Raw genomic sequence first — 16457 nt, 5'->3', positions numbered from 1 at the left:
CAGGGAGCCCTCCCTGCCCAGGTTGCTGCTGGAGCCTGCAGAGCTCCCCAGGCAAGGCAGGGATGCCCTGGAGCAAAGATCAGCTCGGGGTGTTGGAGGAACACTCGCTCTGAAAGGGCTGCTTGTAGGAAATGGAGTAAACATGACCTACATTTTCACAGCGAGGAGCACAGACCCACTCAAGGTATGTTAAAAGCCAGTGATTGTTGTTAACTCTTTTCTGATGTCACTGTCATTTAACACACCTCAGATGCTCACTGCACACCTCAGGAAATGGAGTGTATTTCTCCAGCTTGTGGGATATCCTTTGTCTTTTTGCCTTGGTCTCATCATTATGTTGGTGGGAAATGAGCATCAAATTTGACAGCAAGTTAAAATTTGAATCTCTACCTTATTCTGGAAATGACATTTTAGGAAACTCATATCCAAATGTTCATAAGGAAAGATTTGTTTCTAGAAGTTACATAAATACAAAATATGTATCTCCATTCCTAGAAGAAAAATCACCAATTTTTCTTCGTAACACAAAGCATAAAATATTTCAATCTAAAAATAATTTTCTATTTTTTTATTGTAATGCAAAAAAATTTGTTTCTGCTCTTCTAGAAACAGACTTTCCCATTCAAATGTATTTTTAAATTGGATAATATATAGAGCTGAGCAAAGGAGAGGACAAAATGCAAAGGGCTTCTACAAAAATGTTCTTCACCTATTTTTTATTTTTAACTTTTATTTTAAACTAATACTGATTTTATACAAAGTGAAAAACACTTTATTTTAAAAATTGGAAAAACTGTGAAAATGTCTTTTAAAATATGTGTATTCTTTGCTAGTTGTAAAATTTATGGAAATCTCAAACTGAAAAAAACACAATTCCAATACTCTAACTCTTGAAAAAAAAAGCCAAATTAAATAAAAAACATTCAAGGGACAACTTCATGTTATAAAGAAGTGCTACAAAAGCCCAGACTGAGAGATCCATGCTCAGGGGAATATGTAAGGAAGTACTTAATGTTAAGTACATGTTGAAGCTGATTAAAATTAGTGGGATTTAAACACAAATACAAGTAGTTACTCGGGGCAGAATGAGAAGCTATTTAGAGACATGCAGCAGTGCTTTTCCTGAGTTAGGGCAGCCCCATCCTGTGCCATTCCAAGGGTCTGGGACGGGCTGCCCAGCCCTCCCTCTGCCACTGCCCGTCCCCCTGCCTTCTCTCAGAGCAGATCCATGGAGAGAGGAAGATGAGGCTGGTGCTGACCCTGGTTGGTGGCCTGGGAGGCCTCGGAGACGTTGACGGCGAGCTGGCCGCTGAAGGAGTTGACGCCCATCATCCCCGCGTGGACGGAGGTGTTGGCGAGGGCGGGGAGCTGGTTGTGGTTGCGGGGGACGCTGTAGAGCGCTTCGGCGATGTCTGCAGCTCTCTTCAGGATTATCTCCTGCAGGGCAAGGAAAAAAAACATGCACGAGTTACCAAAGAGACTCTGACAAACCTCTTCTTACAGACTTAAATGAAACAGTTCCCTTTCCAATGGCTAGAAGATGCTTTTCTGTCTAAACCAGCTGGCTGACAGAGAGCTCATGCTTACAGGATCTCCCTGTTAAATCCTGACATCTGTGCTAAGAGAGTTGGAAGTCCCAGTCCCAGTGGTCACACTTTGTATAAAAAGACCAACTGGCAGGATGGGGCTGGAGCCTGGACTTGCTCCACCCCAGAGCTCTCTTTAAGGGAAGAGGGAGAAGTCACTGGTGGCAAGACCTAATGTACAACATTGCTCATGTTATATAGGATCTGGCGAAAGTGGGCAGATGCCTCCATGGTGTTTTTACAAACACAAATTCACACCCTTTAAAAAAGAAAACAAGGAAACTAAATCCCACCCCAGGTACAGCATCACCCTGTACATTTATTCTTGTCTCCCATTGTAGCATCATATCCCTTTAGCCCTGATCTATCTATACATATAAGAAATAACCATGATATAGAATTGCTGAAGTAGAATGCATTTACCTGGTTATTATGTGGCATACCATAGAGTGCTTCTACTAAATCAGCAGCCCTCTTAAGTATTACTTCCTGTCAATATAAAAACAGAAGCATTCTGCTGAGTTCAATAAACTCCTTGTGGGGAAAACAAATATTCTCTTCTATTACCGTGTTTTGTAGTGGTTTTTTTCCTTTTTTCTCTCCCACCTTAATTGTAACAACTCTCAGCAACCCCTGAATGGTGTTAAATCACTGGTTCATCCTATTCACACACACGCTTAATCAAGTCAAAAGGTGAGAATCATTGGTGCTGCAAAATAAAATACATCACTCAATTGTCTCTACCATCTGCACTATAAACCACTCATGGGTTTATTGCAGAATACAATCCCGAGGTCATTTACTAGATTACTGCAATCAATGCCATTCAGAGAATGTTATGAATCCCTTCAATGTGTTTATTTTATTCTTAATTGCATGCTGCAGGAATTGTGACCTTACCCAGCAGGCCACATTCAGAAGATACCCGATCAGCCCTGTGCTACTGTAATGAAACCCTTTGGCTTGTCCACTTTGTGTCCTGGTAAGAGGGGTCAGGGCAGGATCCACATGCATGGAAAGATGCCCAAGAGGAAAATACATGCAGTGTGTGAGAGAACAGCCCACGACCATGCAGTGTTTCCTGGAAATCTTCCTTGCATGGATAGCAGACTTTAAAACAGTCCGAGATTCAGTTCTCCATTTTGGGCAATTTTTTCCCCTCCATTTTCTTATTCGTTCCTTTTAATTTAATATTTCTTAGGGTATTTTCTACTGGTATTCAAAAAACAATAGCATTTCCTGTGTTCTTATATTTTACAGCATCCTGATGATAATACTGATAGAAAATATAAAAATGCATTGCAGAATTAACCCAGAAGAATTTTTTTCCTTTTATTATTTCATGGCATCTTTCAGAGCAGATTCTCAAATGCCCGATCAAAACCGCTCAGGAACATCCTTTGAGTAAAACAATGTATTTTTGTAGTTCCCAGCCCCTAAGTACTGCTCTAATATTCTAAGATGACGCTATTCACCATGGCATATTTCTGCAAGGAGCTTACAAAAATAGTAGCAGTTCTAAGCATTTTACAGTTTTCTACAAAGTTAAACTTTTAAACTTAAAATATTTTACACAATAGCCATATTTTATACCAAAAAGAAACAGTAATGCTCAATTTTCATATACTGTAGACTCTGATCAGAAAATAGAGATATAATTGCGTTCATTTTGCTGTCACCATAACCTCTTCAAAAATCCTTGAACAACTCTTCAAATGACAAGCTTTTAGATGCATATTAGCATTTTTTTCAATTTTAAATTCTCTATAATATAACATAAAATAGTTGTCATACTGCAGTAACTACTTATGACATATATAATGTCCTAAATTCAAAAATGAGATGGAGGATTTTTGTTCTCCCAGTAAACATTTAGGCTTGCCTTCTGCTGCACACACCCCTGTCTCAGAACACACATTTAAATTATTTTCCACATATGAAGTGAGATGTAATACATAATTGATGGATTTTTAAATCACTACTCTTGAAACAAATTCCGAGGAGTTAAGTTGCTACAGCCTTTTTCTGTTGGTAGGTTTTGTTTCATTTCTTTGCTTGATTTTTAAGATTGGGGTTGGTTTTGTGTTGCAATTGCTGGTTTGGGGTGGTTTTTTTCTTGTTTTTTCACCAGAGCAGTGAGCAGTATAATCATGGACAGACAGACAGAAACAGCATCCAGGTACAAACAATCCTCATTCCTCACAACACTGAGGGCCCTGTCTGCCTCATACTGAAGATACAAACTAGAGAAGAACAGAGACATTACTGAAAAAATGTTCTCTTATTCGTTCCTTGATTTTAGACAGAAAATTACTGCACAGGTGTTTGAATTTGCAAAGTAGGATTTATTTCACTTCAGTTGAAATTGTTTGCAGTATATATTTCACTGATGGAAAATTAGAATGTGATACAGAGGCCGCAAACTGCTTTGGTATATTGTTAGCCTAAGCTGTCATTATGCCAAATTACTAAAAAAAAGAAAGTTTAAATAGTCATTTCTGCTCTACCTGACTAATCATAGTTATTTATATAATGCTGAGCTAAAAACCTTAGAGTGCATCTAAAAAGAGATTGAAAACCATGTTAAAAAATGAGGTAATTACATAGAATCTTACAGCTGCTCTCCCTCATATCAAATATATTTCAGTTCTTAAACACTGGAAGTTCTTTGATGCCATATCATATTGCATGTAAATAAAACTAATTGTCATGATGTTTTATTGAAACATTCTTGACAAGTAGCTTTCAATTTTCTTAGCTAGTCAATGATTCTATTTTTTTCCAACATTCTCAGGGTCTGTAAATTTGAGTTTCATACTTTCTTTACCAATATTTTCACACAAGAAAAGCATTTCTTGTTTATGACATTTTCAAATCATACAAAGTAGATGTCACAGAAAAACCCTCCTGTGTCAAATAGTGGTATCTTCTATTCCAGAGCTGATGGTAGTTTTTATAGACAAAAACCAGCTTTAAAAACACACAACAAAAATGCTGCTAAAAACAGGCTCAAGATATTAACTTCTTGTTTTCGGAATGCATCTTAAACCTTTTGCAGCTCTGCCTAAATTACAACAGAAGCTGCTCCTCATACAAAGGAGCCCCCGAAGTCCTCTATGAGTTAGAGCAGCAGACCTTGCAAGGTGCTTGGATTGCGGTGACCAGAAAATTGTTCTCACCTCCGTGTCATTACGCTCACAGTGAAGCAGCCCCCGAGCATGTTTGTGTTGGGGATCTAATATATTGCCTTTCAATCAGAGCTGAGAGCCACTGAACACATAGACAGAACATGACGAGCAGGTCAGGAAAGCAATAAAGATTTTACAGAGCTGTCCAAGGTGCTAAATTTACTCAATAATGGGTTTGGCACCATAGTGTTAACCTCTCATTTACTACCAGTTTGAGGGACTAAATTGAAGTAGCTGACTTCATTTACCTTGAAATGTATATTTTATGACATTATGTAAGTAGATTGAAAGGGCACTGCAGTTTTAACAATTTAAAGGCTAGAGCATGTTTAAGATGAAGTTTGAATATTTATCGTATATTGCACTTAAACTATATTGTATATTAAAATGCATTGATTAAATTTGTAAAAGGTATTATAAAAAAGGACAGCTAGTATAAGAGATCTATGTCTTTTAAAATCCAATTGATACTGCATATTACCACTGAGATGGTAACAGATAAACAGATAGAGGGGCGGACAGAGCAGCAGACAGACAGAGCAAAAAGTGAGTGAAACTCACATTCTGTGAAAAGAAATCTCTGCATAAGCTCAAGGTCTGTTATTCCAGATATTCTTTTCTTCTCAGAAATTTTTCTTTGCCTTCATCTCCGAAGCCTAGATTTTCATAGCAGTAAGTGGGCATCATGTAAGGTCCTTCCAATTGAATATGCAAGTGGAAATATTTCCTGAGAGAGACAGAGTTTGACTACAGCTAATATCTAATTTATGGGGGCATTTGTCAAGGAAGATCCACTTTTCTATTACTGCTAAAAGTCTGACAGTTTTTGGTTTAGAATTAAGGACTTAGCAGCATTTAGCTAAACCTATGTGAGGGTCTTATTTTTTTGCATTTTGTTTCAAATGAGAATAATATTATTTCTCTAAAAAGCACAAATGAGCAAATATTGAGAAAAGGAAACATTACTTTAGCAATTACATATGATACCTCAGAACTCTGCGCACCAAAAATCCATAGTCCATTTTTATTCCAAACTGAAGCTGATTTTCTACTGAGAGAATTTTAGTTTTTATTTTTTGAAACACACTCACAAGTAAATATTTTGATCAATTCTTCCTCCTGAAGATACTAAGGGGTGTCTACATATCCAAAAGAGGGGCTGAGCAGTAAATTCTACTGCAGCTTTGCATATCCCCAAACTACTGTAGAAAAAAATAATATAAAGTAACTGGAGTTACTGTGCTTTTGAAGCACAAAGACTAAAATTCAAACTGAATCCACTTCTGACTGAATGTACCTCAAACACTCCAGCACCTCTGCATGTTTTGCTGGAGTCCTGCATTCCCTTCAGAAGGATTTCATTAAGAATATGAAACTTGCATTTGAAGTTTTATCAAGATGAAAGCACTTTGTGTCAAGACTTATCATGACAAACACATTTTTTGTTAGTTTTAAAGGAGACTAGGTATTTCTTCTTGTAACATCTGCTTACTTTTTATTCAGAAACTTTTGAAAAAAAAAATCCACTCTGTATCCCAAAAGGGCTGTGAGTCTGGTGAAATAAAGGGTATCTAGAGTTACACTGAGTTGTTCAGCTTAAGTAACTAAATTAGATAATGTTCAAGGTACTCGTTAAACCGAAATGAATTTTGTCAAGAAGAAGCTGACCACAATATATAACACTCACCAGCCACATATTGTATTATTGAGACCACCACAGGATTTATGAACTCATGGAGGGCGTGGGGGGGAAGCTGTTCCAGCATCCTCAGAGGCATTTATCTTATGTGTTGTCTGGATATCATATCACCTTCTAATGCTCTTTAGCATTGTAATACAAGAGAGAGCTCATTCATCTTCTGAGAGGGTACTTAGGGATGATGATGTCATTCATACTTCCTTGACTCTTATGTCTGACCTCCTGCCTCTGCCTTCTGACTTCCTACTCTCATGGCTACTTGCAAGAAAAACCTCCTCTGCAGACTCAAAATGCTCAGCATCAGACTCAGTTCACTTCTTCACCTTGGGAAGGTCACGTTCTGAAATTTCCAGTCAAAATCACAGTCATCTGTGCTCAAACTATCCCTATCAACTATTTTCAGTTGGTGAAACAATAAATGTGATAGTTAAGGACACAAGTCAGAAGTAAGTTTTAAACTTACACTTATATGCATTATATTTTAAAAGATAAAATTGCAAACACCTCTTTCAAATGTAAAGGCAAAACCAAGAGAGACATTTACAAGAATGCCAAAGATCTAAAATCCCAGACATTGAGCTTGGTACACAAGAGCTTCAGGCTGTCCAGAACCTCCCATCTCTCCCCATCAACAGTGAGCACTGCATTATTGTATCATTTTCAGCAATTATAGCTTTATAAAGACTCATAAAAGCCATTCAAAATGTAAAGTTCCTCCATTTACTGTAAGACCAAGGGAACTGTGCCAGCCTAATGGGAAGTATAAAATAACAGGGCCATTTCTCTAGAAAGATATTTGTACTCACACCAAGCTGAAAACTTTTCCAACAAACAAACAACTGAATGGTTTCCATGTATTATGACTGAACCACACCAAAGAAGTGAACACCATATAAATACCACAAAGACAAGAAGGCAAAATGGGAAAGAAAGAAGACATATCTAACTTGAGGGGGAAAAAAAAAGCTTCAGCTTACCACTGCCTACAGGATGGAATGCACTGAATTCCTGCCACTGAATTTCAATGGCAGCTTCCCAGAAAACATGTCTGCAGTGGGAGCTAGAACCTTGGTCTTCCAAGCCACTGTAGTCTCATCAGCCTCCACCCAAACTGAAAATCACAGCCTAAATGTACAGCACTAAAAACAGTCATGCATAACTTTACCACCTGCTCCACAATGAGCCAAGCTTATAAATAAAATATAGGAAGCCTCTATGAGGCAGCAGAAAGAACAAATGCTGAAGTGCAAATGGGAGCAGGCATTTAGTCATAAACATTGAGAATCGATGATTAAAACTCCTCCTAACCACAAAGGTGATAAATGCATACGGGGGAAACACACCCTGCCCAAAGAGTCTTCTTTGCAAATACTGCTGACAAAAGAAGGAAGAAAATTATGATGATCTGTCTGAAAGTCTGTCCTTGCAAGTCTCCCATCTTACACCTATTAAGCTCCTGGAAATATGGTGTAGTTAAATACTAAAAAAAAAATCAGTCTCCTTTTTTATTCCCCACCACTCATGCTAGTGGTCCCATTTCCATAAATGATGGGCATAAAACAACAACAGAATTAGTAGCTAACACAGATGTGTTCTTCATCTAGATACAGGGTGGCATGGAATAAACCACCATTAATATTGTTGGTGTGGAATAATTCTTTGAATAAACTGCCATTTGAGAGCCTGGATGCTCCAACCATATTATCATCAACTGAAGCATTTGGCAAGTCATTTGGAAGGTTCTGTTGCTAAAAGTTCTGGACTTGTCTGCTAATGTTGGGTCTCTAAATAAAGGGAGAAGAGTGGGTATAGGAGAGCAGATATGCAGAATTAAAATCACTCTGCTGGGACTTAAATAATCTCCTTTAGGGACAACAGTTTGTCATGACCCACATCAAAGACATCTGATAGCTGGAGAACATGGAGGTTTTGAATGATTTAAGGGTCTGGACTTAGGTAAACTTTTAAAGAATTTGGAAAAATTAACAGGCACACTGAATTCTGTCACTCAAAGATACTGCACAGGCTTCTTTTAGAAGCTTTATTCTATAGATCATATTATTGTGTCCATTAGAAAAATTCCCTGGAATATTGAGGATTAAAAAGATTACCTGTGACTTGTGATTTTGTGTATGGCACAATGCGGGTAACAAATTATGTATTTGTAAGAGTGAAAAACATTCCTTGGCAAACGGACAGGCTGATATCTATTTTTATTATTTGTATACACAAAGACTTTCCAAACACAGGTCAAGTCCTAACACTTTTTAATTGATTGCACATTAGGTCAAACTAGACTGTATTGGGTGGCTTAATTCACTTGGCCACATTTAAATCTATAGAGAAATATGCTTGGTAATGCATGGCCAAAATCCTGCTGAGGTAAATCAGAGGAGATGTGTAGCAATTGAAGTGTTAATTGTAGACATGTGTTTTGTCCATTTTATTTTCAGTTTGTCTTATGCATTTACCTATCTAAATAAATATCTAAATATGCCAAATTAGCTCTTTTCTACTAAAAAAAAACCCCAAGTGTTCGATCACATTAAATTAAAGACGCACCTATGCTTTCTGTTAATGAAGGAGAAAAAAACCCACCAAACAAACCAAACCAAACCAAACCAAAGAAAAAACCCAGCCTATCATTTAGATCTGTGAAACTGTCACTTTCCTGGATTGGATGCTTCAGGTGGGAAGTGTGAGCAGTTAGAAATTGAGAGTTCAGGTTACTTTTAATAGCAGGAGGAAACTGAAAAATAAGACACATTGAAATTCTGACCTACAATAATATTCCACTCTGCTCTGAGAGTGGATGCATAAAAATGTTGAAAGAGAGACTGGAATAATGTTGGTGGGTTTTAGTATTACAGTTAAAACACTGCTCAGTCATAACCCCTACAAATGACTGCTTTCACTTCCATTTTATCATCGGCATAATTAAAAGAAGTCTCTCGAAAGGGGCATTCTCATTACAGCCAAGGACCACTTCAGACCCCATTGAAATGAAAAGACAGACCATAGATTAGGTGCAGATACAAGTGGTAATTTCTAGGGAAGCATAAAATACCGAATGTGTAACAACCATATTTTATGTGCTCAAAAGACTCACAGTATTTTATTGTACAAAGAGACTTTGGCTCAGAAGGACAACTTCAACAAAGTGGCTCCTATCAGATATTCTAAAAAACTTCAACTTCCTTATCAGAAACAAAAGTTATTTTGTTTCTTGTATTATTATGTTTAATTTACAGTCCTATAATTCAGCTGAAATTATACAAAGCAAGTATAAATGTTGAATAACTATGAATTTAAGAGATTTATGCAACATTTCACAGAGGTAACACTCTATTTCTGTGTACAGCTCCAGAAAGTAAAAGCAGGCACAGCATTTTACATGATCTAGGGCTCCTTTTTCAGTGTTGAGGGAAAAGTATTACCATTGTCACTACACCAATACATTTTATAGAATTGCTTCAAAATACTGGCTTTTCAGAATACATCAATATTTCAGTAGCTTTTTTGATCAACAAAACCTCAGCACTCATGCTTGTTTGTAGCTGGATAATGAAAGAAAATCCAGATTATCAATTTATAAGTATTATTTATTTCCTGTTTGTTAATAAAACTTTTAAACACATTTCATTTGTCTGAAGCTCACATTTGGAAAAATTGGGCACCTCTATTCTGTCAAATGTTTGGACTTCAAGATGCTATGAGCAGATAAAATTATGAATCCATCATTATTAGTGGAGACACTTAGGTCATCCTAAAGAACAAAATCAACAAATGCCACAATTTCTGTATCTTGAACTGCCCAAAATATAGCAACAAAAATGTGTTAAATATATGTGGCTCTGCTTTAGAAATGCTTCTGGTCTTGTTTTCATTCTCTTCGCAGCAAATATATCATTTGTTATGTGCAGTCACAAATGTATTCCAAAATATTCTTTAAAATAAATCCAAACTGCATTTCCATGTCTGTACAAGTAGGTTGAGATTGTGCTATTGTACTTAGAGGACATTCCAGTCCAGTTGAGTTATATCTCCATAAGTTACATGATTGACTTTTACAGCAGAAAGAAAAGGTTGTACTCAAACAACTGTTATTGCCTCAATGGAAAAAAAAAAATCAATGAATGTAAAATGAACAAGAGATTTTGTCCAAGTTGCAGTTAATACTACTGAAGAGCTATGGATATTAAAAGGTCAACAAATAAATTAGTCCAAGTGTTATGAAATGAATGATTTGGCTTATAATTGTATTGAGTGCAAATTGTTCACTGCCTATTAGACCAGGTAATTTTTAACCATGGTGCCTCAATTACCGTTCCATGAGCAATAATACAGTTGTAAGAGCCACTGGTTCGATCGGGTGACCTGGGAGACACTCCAGGACAGCTGCCTCTGCTATGATGGATCACCCAGCCTGATCTCCAAATGGTGCCAAACCTTCCCTTCCTGGGAGGGGATCTCATAAAAGAAACATTACTGCTTGATTCATTTTACCAAAATGCTTGAGTTTTCCAGCGTCAGCAGCTGGGCAGAGATTGTGAGGCTCTGTATTTCGCAGAAGAATTACGACAAGAGGCTCCTATTGCTTCCAGCACTCTCTGCTAAATGGCATCGTGATGGTTTGGAGATGCTTTTTCTGCCACTCAATTGGGCTGTGTTGTGAGAAATACACAGCAATCATATTTTACATCACCACGTAAACCACCACATAACACCTAAAAGTAGGCCAGAAATGGAGACTCTAGGTGAGATTATAGACATTACTTCACACTCCTGCAATGCCCTGCGTTCAGAGATCTCAAAGCACCATTTTAATGGGAGCAAATTAAACTTCACAACACACTTTCGAGGAAAACACACTCTCTTCTCCCCCATCTTCATCAGAGACAGCCTTGAAGTGTAGCTGTTAGGTGAAATTACAGTGGGCTATGGTTAGAACCAAAGCAAGTTTTGGAGGGTGACATAATATCTTTTATTAAAGGCTGATACAGGTCAGGAAAGGTACAGTCAGCACATAGGAAGCAAGGATGGGCGCACAAAAACCTGTTTTATTCCACTTATATCAGTCAGTCTAAGATATAATCACTCCCTACTAATCTTGATAGCCTTAGAAAGGGAAAAGGAATCAATCTGATATTGTTGTTATGCTATGAAGCAACACCCATGGCAGCAGCTGTATTCCCCCATTGCTCCTTGGGGCACGGTGCTCCCTGTGAGACAGGGCTCAGAATAAGGCAATAAAGAGCTCACCAGGCTCCCCAGAGGACTGAGCCTTAAAGGATTGTAACTACACAGATCTGCTCTCTGCCCATAGATAAAATAAACTGAAGAGGTAAATGCAAATCCTGAATTATCAAATAATCTGCACAGGAGAAACCACAATAATAAAAACCTAATTAGAATAGATTGTACCCCATACAACCAAATCCTGTTTATATTGTCACTCTACTATATTTTTGATAAATCACTACATTCAAACAGTCTTCTGGGAGGGTGGTTTTCCATTTCATCTCTCCATTGAGCAAAAAAAGTGCCACATGACTGGAGTCTGGATTTCCATTTCACCAGCATTCAGTTGAACTGAATATTATTTGGCACAATACAGTGTACAACTGAGCCACTAAATGGCTGATTTACTAAATTATTATTAGATGAGCTCGTGCTGTTCCGAGTGAAAGTGCAGTCACTGTCTCTCTTCATGGTGTGTTCAAATTGTTCTGTGTTTAAATATTCAGCATGAGGCTAATGTGAACTGATGAACTGAGACTACAAACGTTCACTTTCAATGCAGACAGGGAGACAGAGATGCAACATATCATGTGGCCTGGGGAGGTGAAGATGATTTATGTTTAAGGATGCTGCTGCCTATTTCCATTAATATAAGATATTCTTAATTAGCTTTGTGTTTGATCCAGGAGTTTGGAAATGTAGCTAGAAGCAAGAAAACAGCTCCAAAACTGAACATAGCTGTGTGGCTATGGAGGCATCAGAGTCCTGGTGAAAAGGTGGCATCAGACTCCTGGTGAAAGAGGTACTTGAGCCTAAATCTCTCAATAAAGCTCATGAGCTGCCACCACTGTTTCATTCTTTGCTCTCTTTAATATTTGAGCTGTAACTTAAAAGTATCACCTGCAATTCCTACCTGAGCATCAGAAATCCTCGGTGTGTAAAGGACTGACCATGTTGTGTAATTCTATGACTTTCTGAGGTGAGGGGATATGGGGGGAAAGGAAAAATAGATATTTTTAAGAAAGGTTAAAGAAAAAAAAAAAACAATTTCTTTACTGCCACCTGCTGGAGTTGACAATAACCCTTTGTCCCACTGAGAGAACAAGCTCCTCACTTGGAGGACAGTTACAGGGAGCATTTAAAATACTGTGATCCCAGACACTTACAGTAGATTAGAATTTTTTATTGGTGCTGTGTTGCCATAACAACATAAAGACAGCAGATGACTTAAGCTAAGCTTGCAAAGCAAAAGGCTGCTCATCTGGCAGTTAAAATGAATACAGTTCACTTCACAAGTTCCCCATATGGACCCTTAGTGTATGGTAATGAGGATACCATATGGTGGGAGAAAATGCACAGAGAACAATTGTGCTCCACTGGATGAGTGAAGTGAGCGGGAAGTTATGAGGAAACACAGGAGAGAGATTTGTGTGTGTGCTCTCTAACTCAAGGGTTTCTTTCAGAGGGGGGTTCTCTCTCTTCTTAATCTTCTTCTTAATATATACATGCATAGAAATGACAGAGAAACATATTGCACATTTTGCAACATCATTCATCATAAACTGTCAGCTGTGTTTGTAAATCAGCTTGGTAAGATCTTAGAAATTTGTAATTCTTAAAAGGTAAAAGTGCTAAGTTTTTAGACAAAGTGCAGGAAAATTTAAGCACTTCTGACAAGTAGAAACATTAGTGGTAATCATTTTAAAAATGCTTGCATCTTCCTGCCTGCATGTTTAGCTGTAAATAATGCCGCAATGAATAAAAGCTTTAAAAAAGGGGAGGGGAGGATGAAATGGAAAAAAATATTTTTTATTTTATTTCCAAAAGGATAAAAAGTAATAGAAGATCAGAACCATATGCATGGAGAATTCTGCTGTAAATGTACATATGCTATACAGTACGCTGTACTAACCAGATCCCAAACCTGGTAAGACAGCTTGCTAAAGGCTGCAAAGTCAATTTTGTACTACACATGCTTCATAAAAGATGAATATAAATGCATTAGTTAGACACGGTGAGCTAAATTAGAAGGTCAGGCAGGGCTGGAAGGGCTGAAATATCACACAACCAATGACTGTAATTACTCTTTTTTTAAGTCTATTAAGTGGTGTTGTTCTATCAAGGCTCAGGGGTATAGGACATGAAGTACAAGATAAAGTAATGTGTATTTATTACTCCCACGGGATCAATTTACTAGATATTTTCAGCTCCATGGAGCAAAATACACAAATGCAGCCTTTGTTACTTTCTTCAAACTGTGGCTTTTTCCTCCAAAACCTGCTCCTCAAAGGGACTGTGTTTACCTGTTTGGTGTCTTCCTGTCATGCTCAGTTAATTGTTATATTTAAAACCAACAAGGAATTGTTATATTTAAAACCAACCATACAGGAACAGAGAAATGTGGGGATCCCTCCTACAGGATGCTCAAACAAGTGGTTGGAGTCGCTCAGATGGAATGTGCAGACTAGAAAATCCAATCCCAGGCATGATTTTTACCCCAAGGCAAAGCAGAGAGCGGGAGTGGAGAACGGCGCAGAGCTCCTTGTCATCATGTTAGCCCTGATCTATTAAAAGTTTTGTCATAGATTCTAAATTACACCATCTGCTCTAATCATTTGCTGAGTAAATGCTGACCCAGTTATAAAGAAAGCTCAGTGAAATGTGTGTGCACACTGCTGACCTTCAGAAAGGAAAGGGCTCCTTGCCAGCCCTGTGTGCTGGCTCTGCCCTTCAGCGAGCGCTGCCTCTGTCCCTCTGCTCTCTCCTTTCAGGCTCTGCATATTCCCAGACACCCCTGTGACATCCACCACCCCGTAAGGGTGACGTTTGCACAGCTATCTCACCATCTCAGAAGTTTGATGCTCTCTTGTTGAATATTTTCTATAGGATAAACAAAATACCAGACCCCCTAAACAAGCTCCTCAACCAGGAGCTCAAATTGCTAGGGAACTTTAAAAACCCAGCTGTTAAGGGTTCAATACCAACCTTAACTCTGGTCTCATATTCCTGTAAATTTTACAGTAGAATGAAGAGCCCTCCAAGCACATCTCATGACCTCCTAGAGCCCTACAAGCACATCCTATGACCTCCTTGCTGTACAGCTGAACTCCAATAGCTCCTCTTTACATTCCTCCCCTTCCTGCCCACACTTAGTATAAAAGTTTTCTAATGACTCTCTTGTTACACTGGGTGGGAGAAAAAAAAGTGTTTTCTTAGCTGTAAATTACTAACTTAGGTTAAAATAGAGTGTATGTTGAGTTAGTAGATGGCAGTCCTTTCTGGAATTTCCATTGGGTCTGTCTGAAGCAGCAAACCTGAGCTGCATTGTCTTCATTGCTATTTTAACCTCTGCTAGCAAGCCTGGGCCAACCACCCACGTTTAGAGACAACCTTTATTTGCAATATAAACAATACCCATGTCACGATGGATAAAGGGCAGATCTGTGGGATTTCATATGGAAAAAGACAACTGCTTTTGCCAGCCTCTGATTCCTAAAAACCACATGTCTTTTATTAGTGTCCTAAACGAGGAGCTGGGCTGTGTCTTGGGGGGGTTTAATGACTGACCAGAGAAAAGGAGCTGAAGGGAAGGAGGATTCTGGTTACCTGTGCTCTCAGCTCAGCAGGGAGTCCCCTGTGCACTAGAGAGAGAAGCTCCACTTTCATCTACATGAAGAGAAACCAGAAGTAAAGGTCCCTTTCAGGAGGGATAAGGGGTCTCCTAGAGAGCACTGAAGGAACAGACTGGGAGGGAGAGGACGTCAGATCACAGAGGGGGTTGGTGCAATGACTCGCTGCTCAAACACAGAGTGAACAATCTTCTGCTTAATCTAAATACAAGTGATGAGTTGTAGGAGTGGTGAAAATGGCAAATAAAATCTAGGAAATTGCATATAAAGAGGAATCGTTGTTATTAAATCATTTAGGATGGATGTGTTTCAAATCTAGCTCACAGCTGAAGCTGTTTTACAGCTCTAGCTGTGGAGTTTTAACAAAATTGCAGAATTGCAACGTGTCTGCCAGGGATTTATTTTAAGGATTGCAGGGTAGTTACATGAATGAACCTTAATAGACTCAACATGTTGTTGTGATCTGAACTCTTCAGTGATCTCCACTGCAGTTTATGTGCACAGGAACCAACAACACGAGTGCATTTGTGTGCACGTGTGCAATCACTCCAGATGGAAATGGGGCACACACACGTGCAGGGCTGCTCCCAGCTCCACACAGGCTCCCTACAGACTGCTCCTGCAGGACAATGACAGCATTTCCCAACCTTAGCATCACAGTGTTCCTTTTCTCTTATCCCCAGAGGTCTCTTGTTTCCTCTGATCTGTCCCCTGTCTGTATTAGAAAGGAAAGACTACACTGCCCAGCACACTCCTGGTACTTGATCTCCCTCCAAGCTTTGGGTGCGAATCCCACCACCTCTTGTCTCTCCTCCTGGTGCCTGTGGGTGTGGGGGTGTCTGTACAGACATGCACATCTCCTTCCACTGGCTGCCTTCCCCAACCTGCTCTGGACAGCAAGGGACCTGGATTCTGGCTCAAACTGCTCCATAGCTCAGCTGCTAACACCAGCTCCCTCTCTCTTTTCTCCAGAAACTATATATTGCATTTCTACGTTAAGCACATCAGCTGTCAATCTAGCAGCCCAAAGACCCTCATTTCCAGGTGCTCCCATTCTCCTCACTGTGGGAGGGCATTCTCTACTGGAATTTGCCTGTTGAAGCACAGGGAAGGA

At 38.8% G+C, this 16457-nt stretch overlaps 1 protein-coding gene across 9 annotated transcripts in view; it reads right to left on the bottom strand.

The window, feature by feature from the left end:
• The window catches only part of EBF1 (EBF transcription factor 1), a 265144-nt gene that overhangs the window by 9428 nt on the left and 239259 nt on the right, over positions 1–16457 (bottom strand). For all 9 annotated transcript variants that reach the window (XM_074552027.1, XM_074552028.1, XM_074552029.1 and 6 more), the window contains exons 12-13: positions 2010–2075; positions 1260–1437 (exon numbers count right to left, since the gene is read on the bottom strand). In XM_074552027.1, coding sequence (XP_074408128.1) covers positions 1260–1437; positions 2010–2075 — 244 coding nt within the window. The remainder of the gene's footprint in view (positions 1–1259; positions 1438–2009; positions 2076–16457) is intronic.

This window comes from Zonotrichia albicollis, chromosome 15, assembly GCF_047830755.1.
Source record: "Zonotrichia albicollis isolate bZonAlb1 chromosome 15, bZonAlb1.hap1, whole genome shotgun sequence".
NCBI classification, from domain to species: Eukaryota; Metazoa; Chordata; class Aves; order Passeriformes; family Passerellidae; genus Zonotrichia; species Zonotrichia albicollis.
The sequence above is the reverse complement of the archived record's forward strand: the minus strand, read 5'-3'. Positions and strand labels throughout refer to the sequence as shown.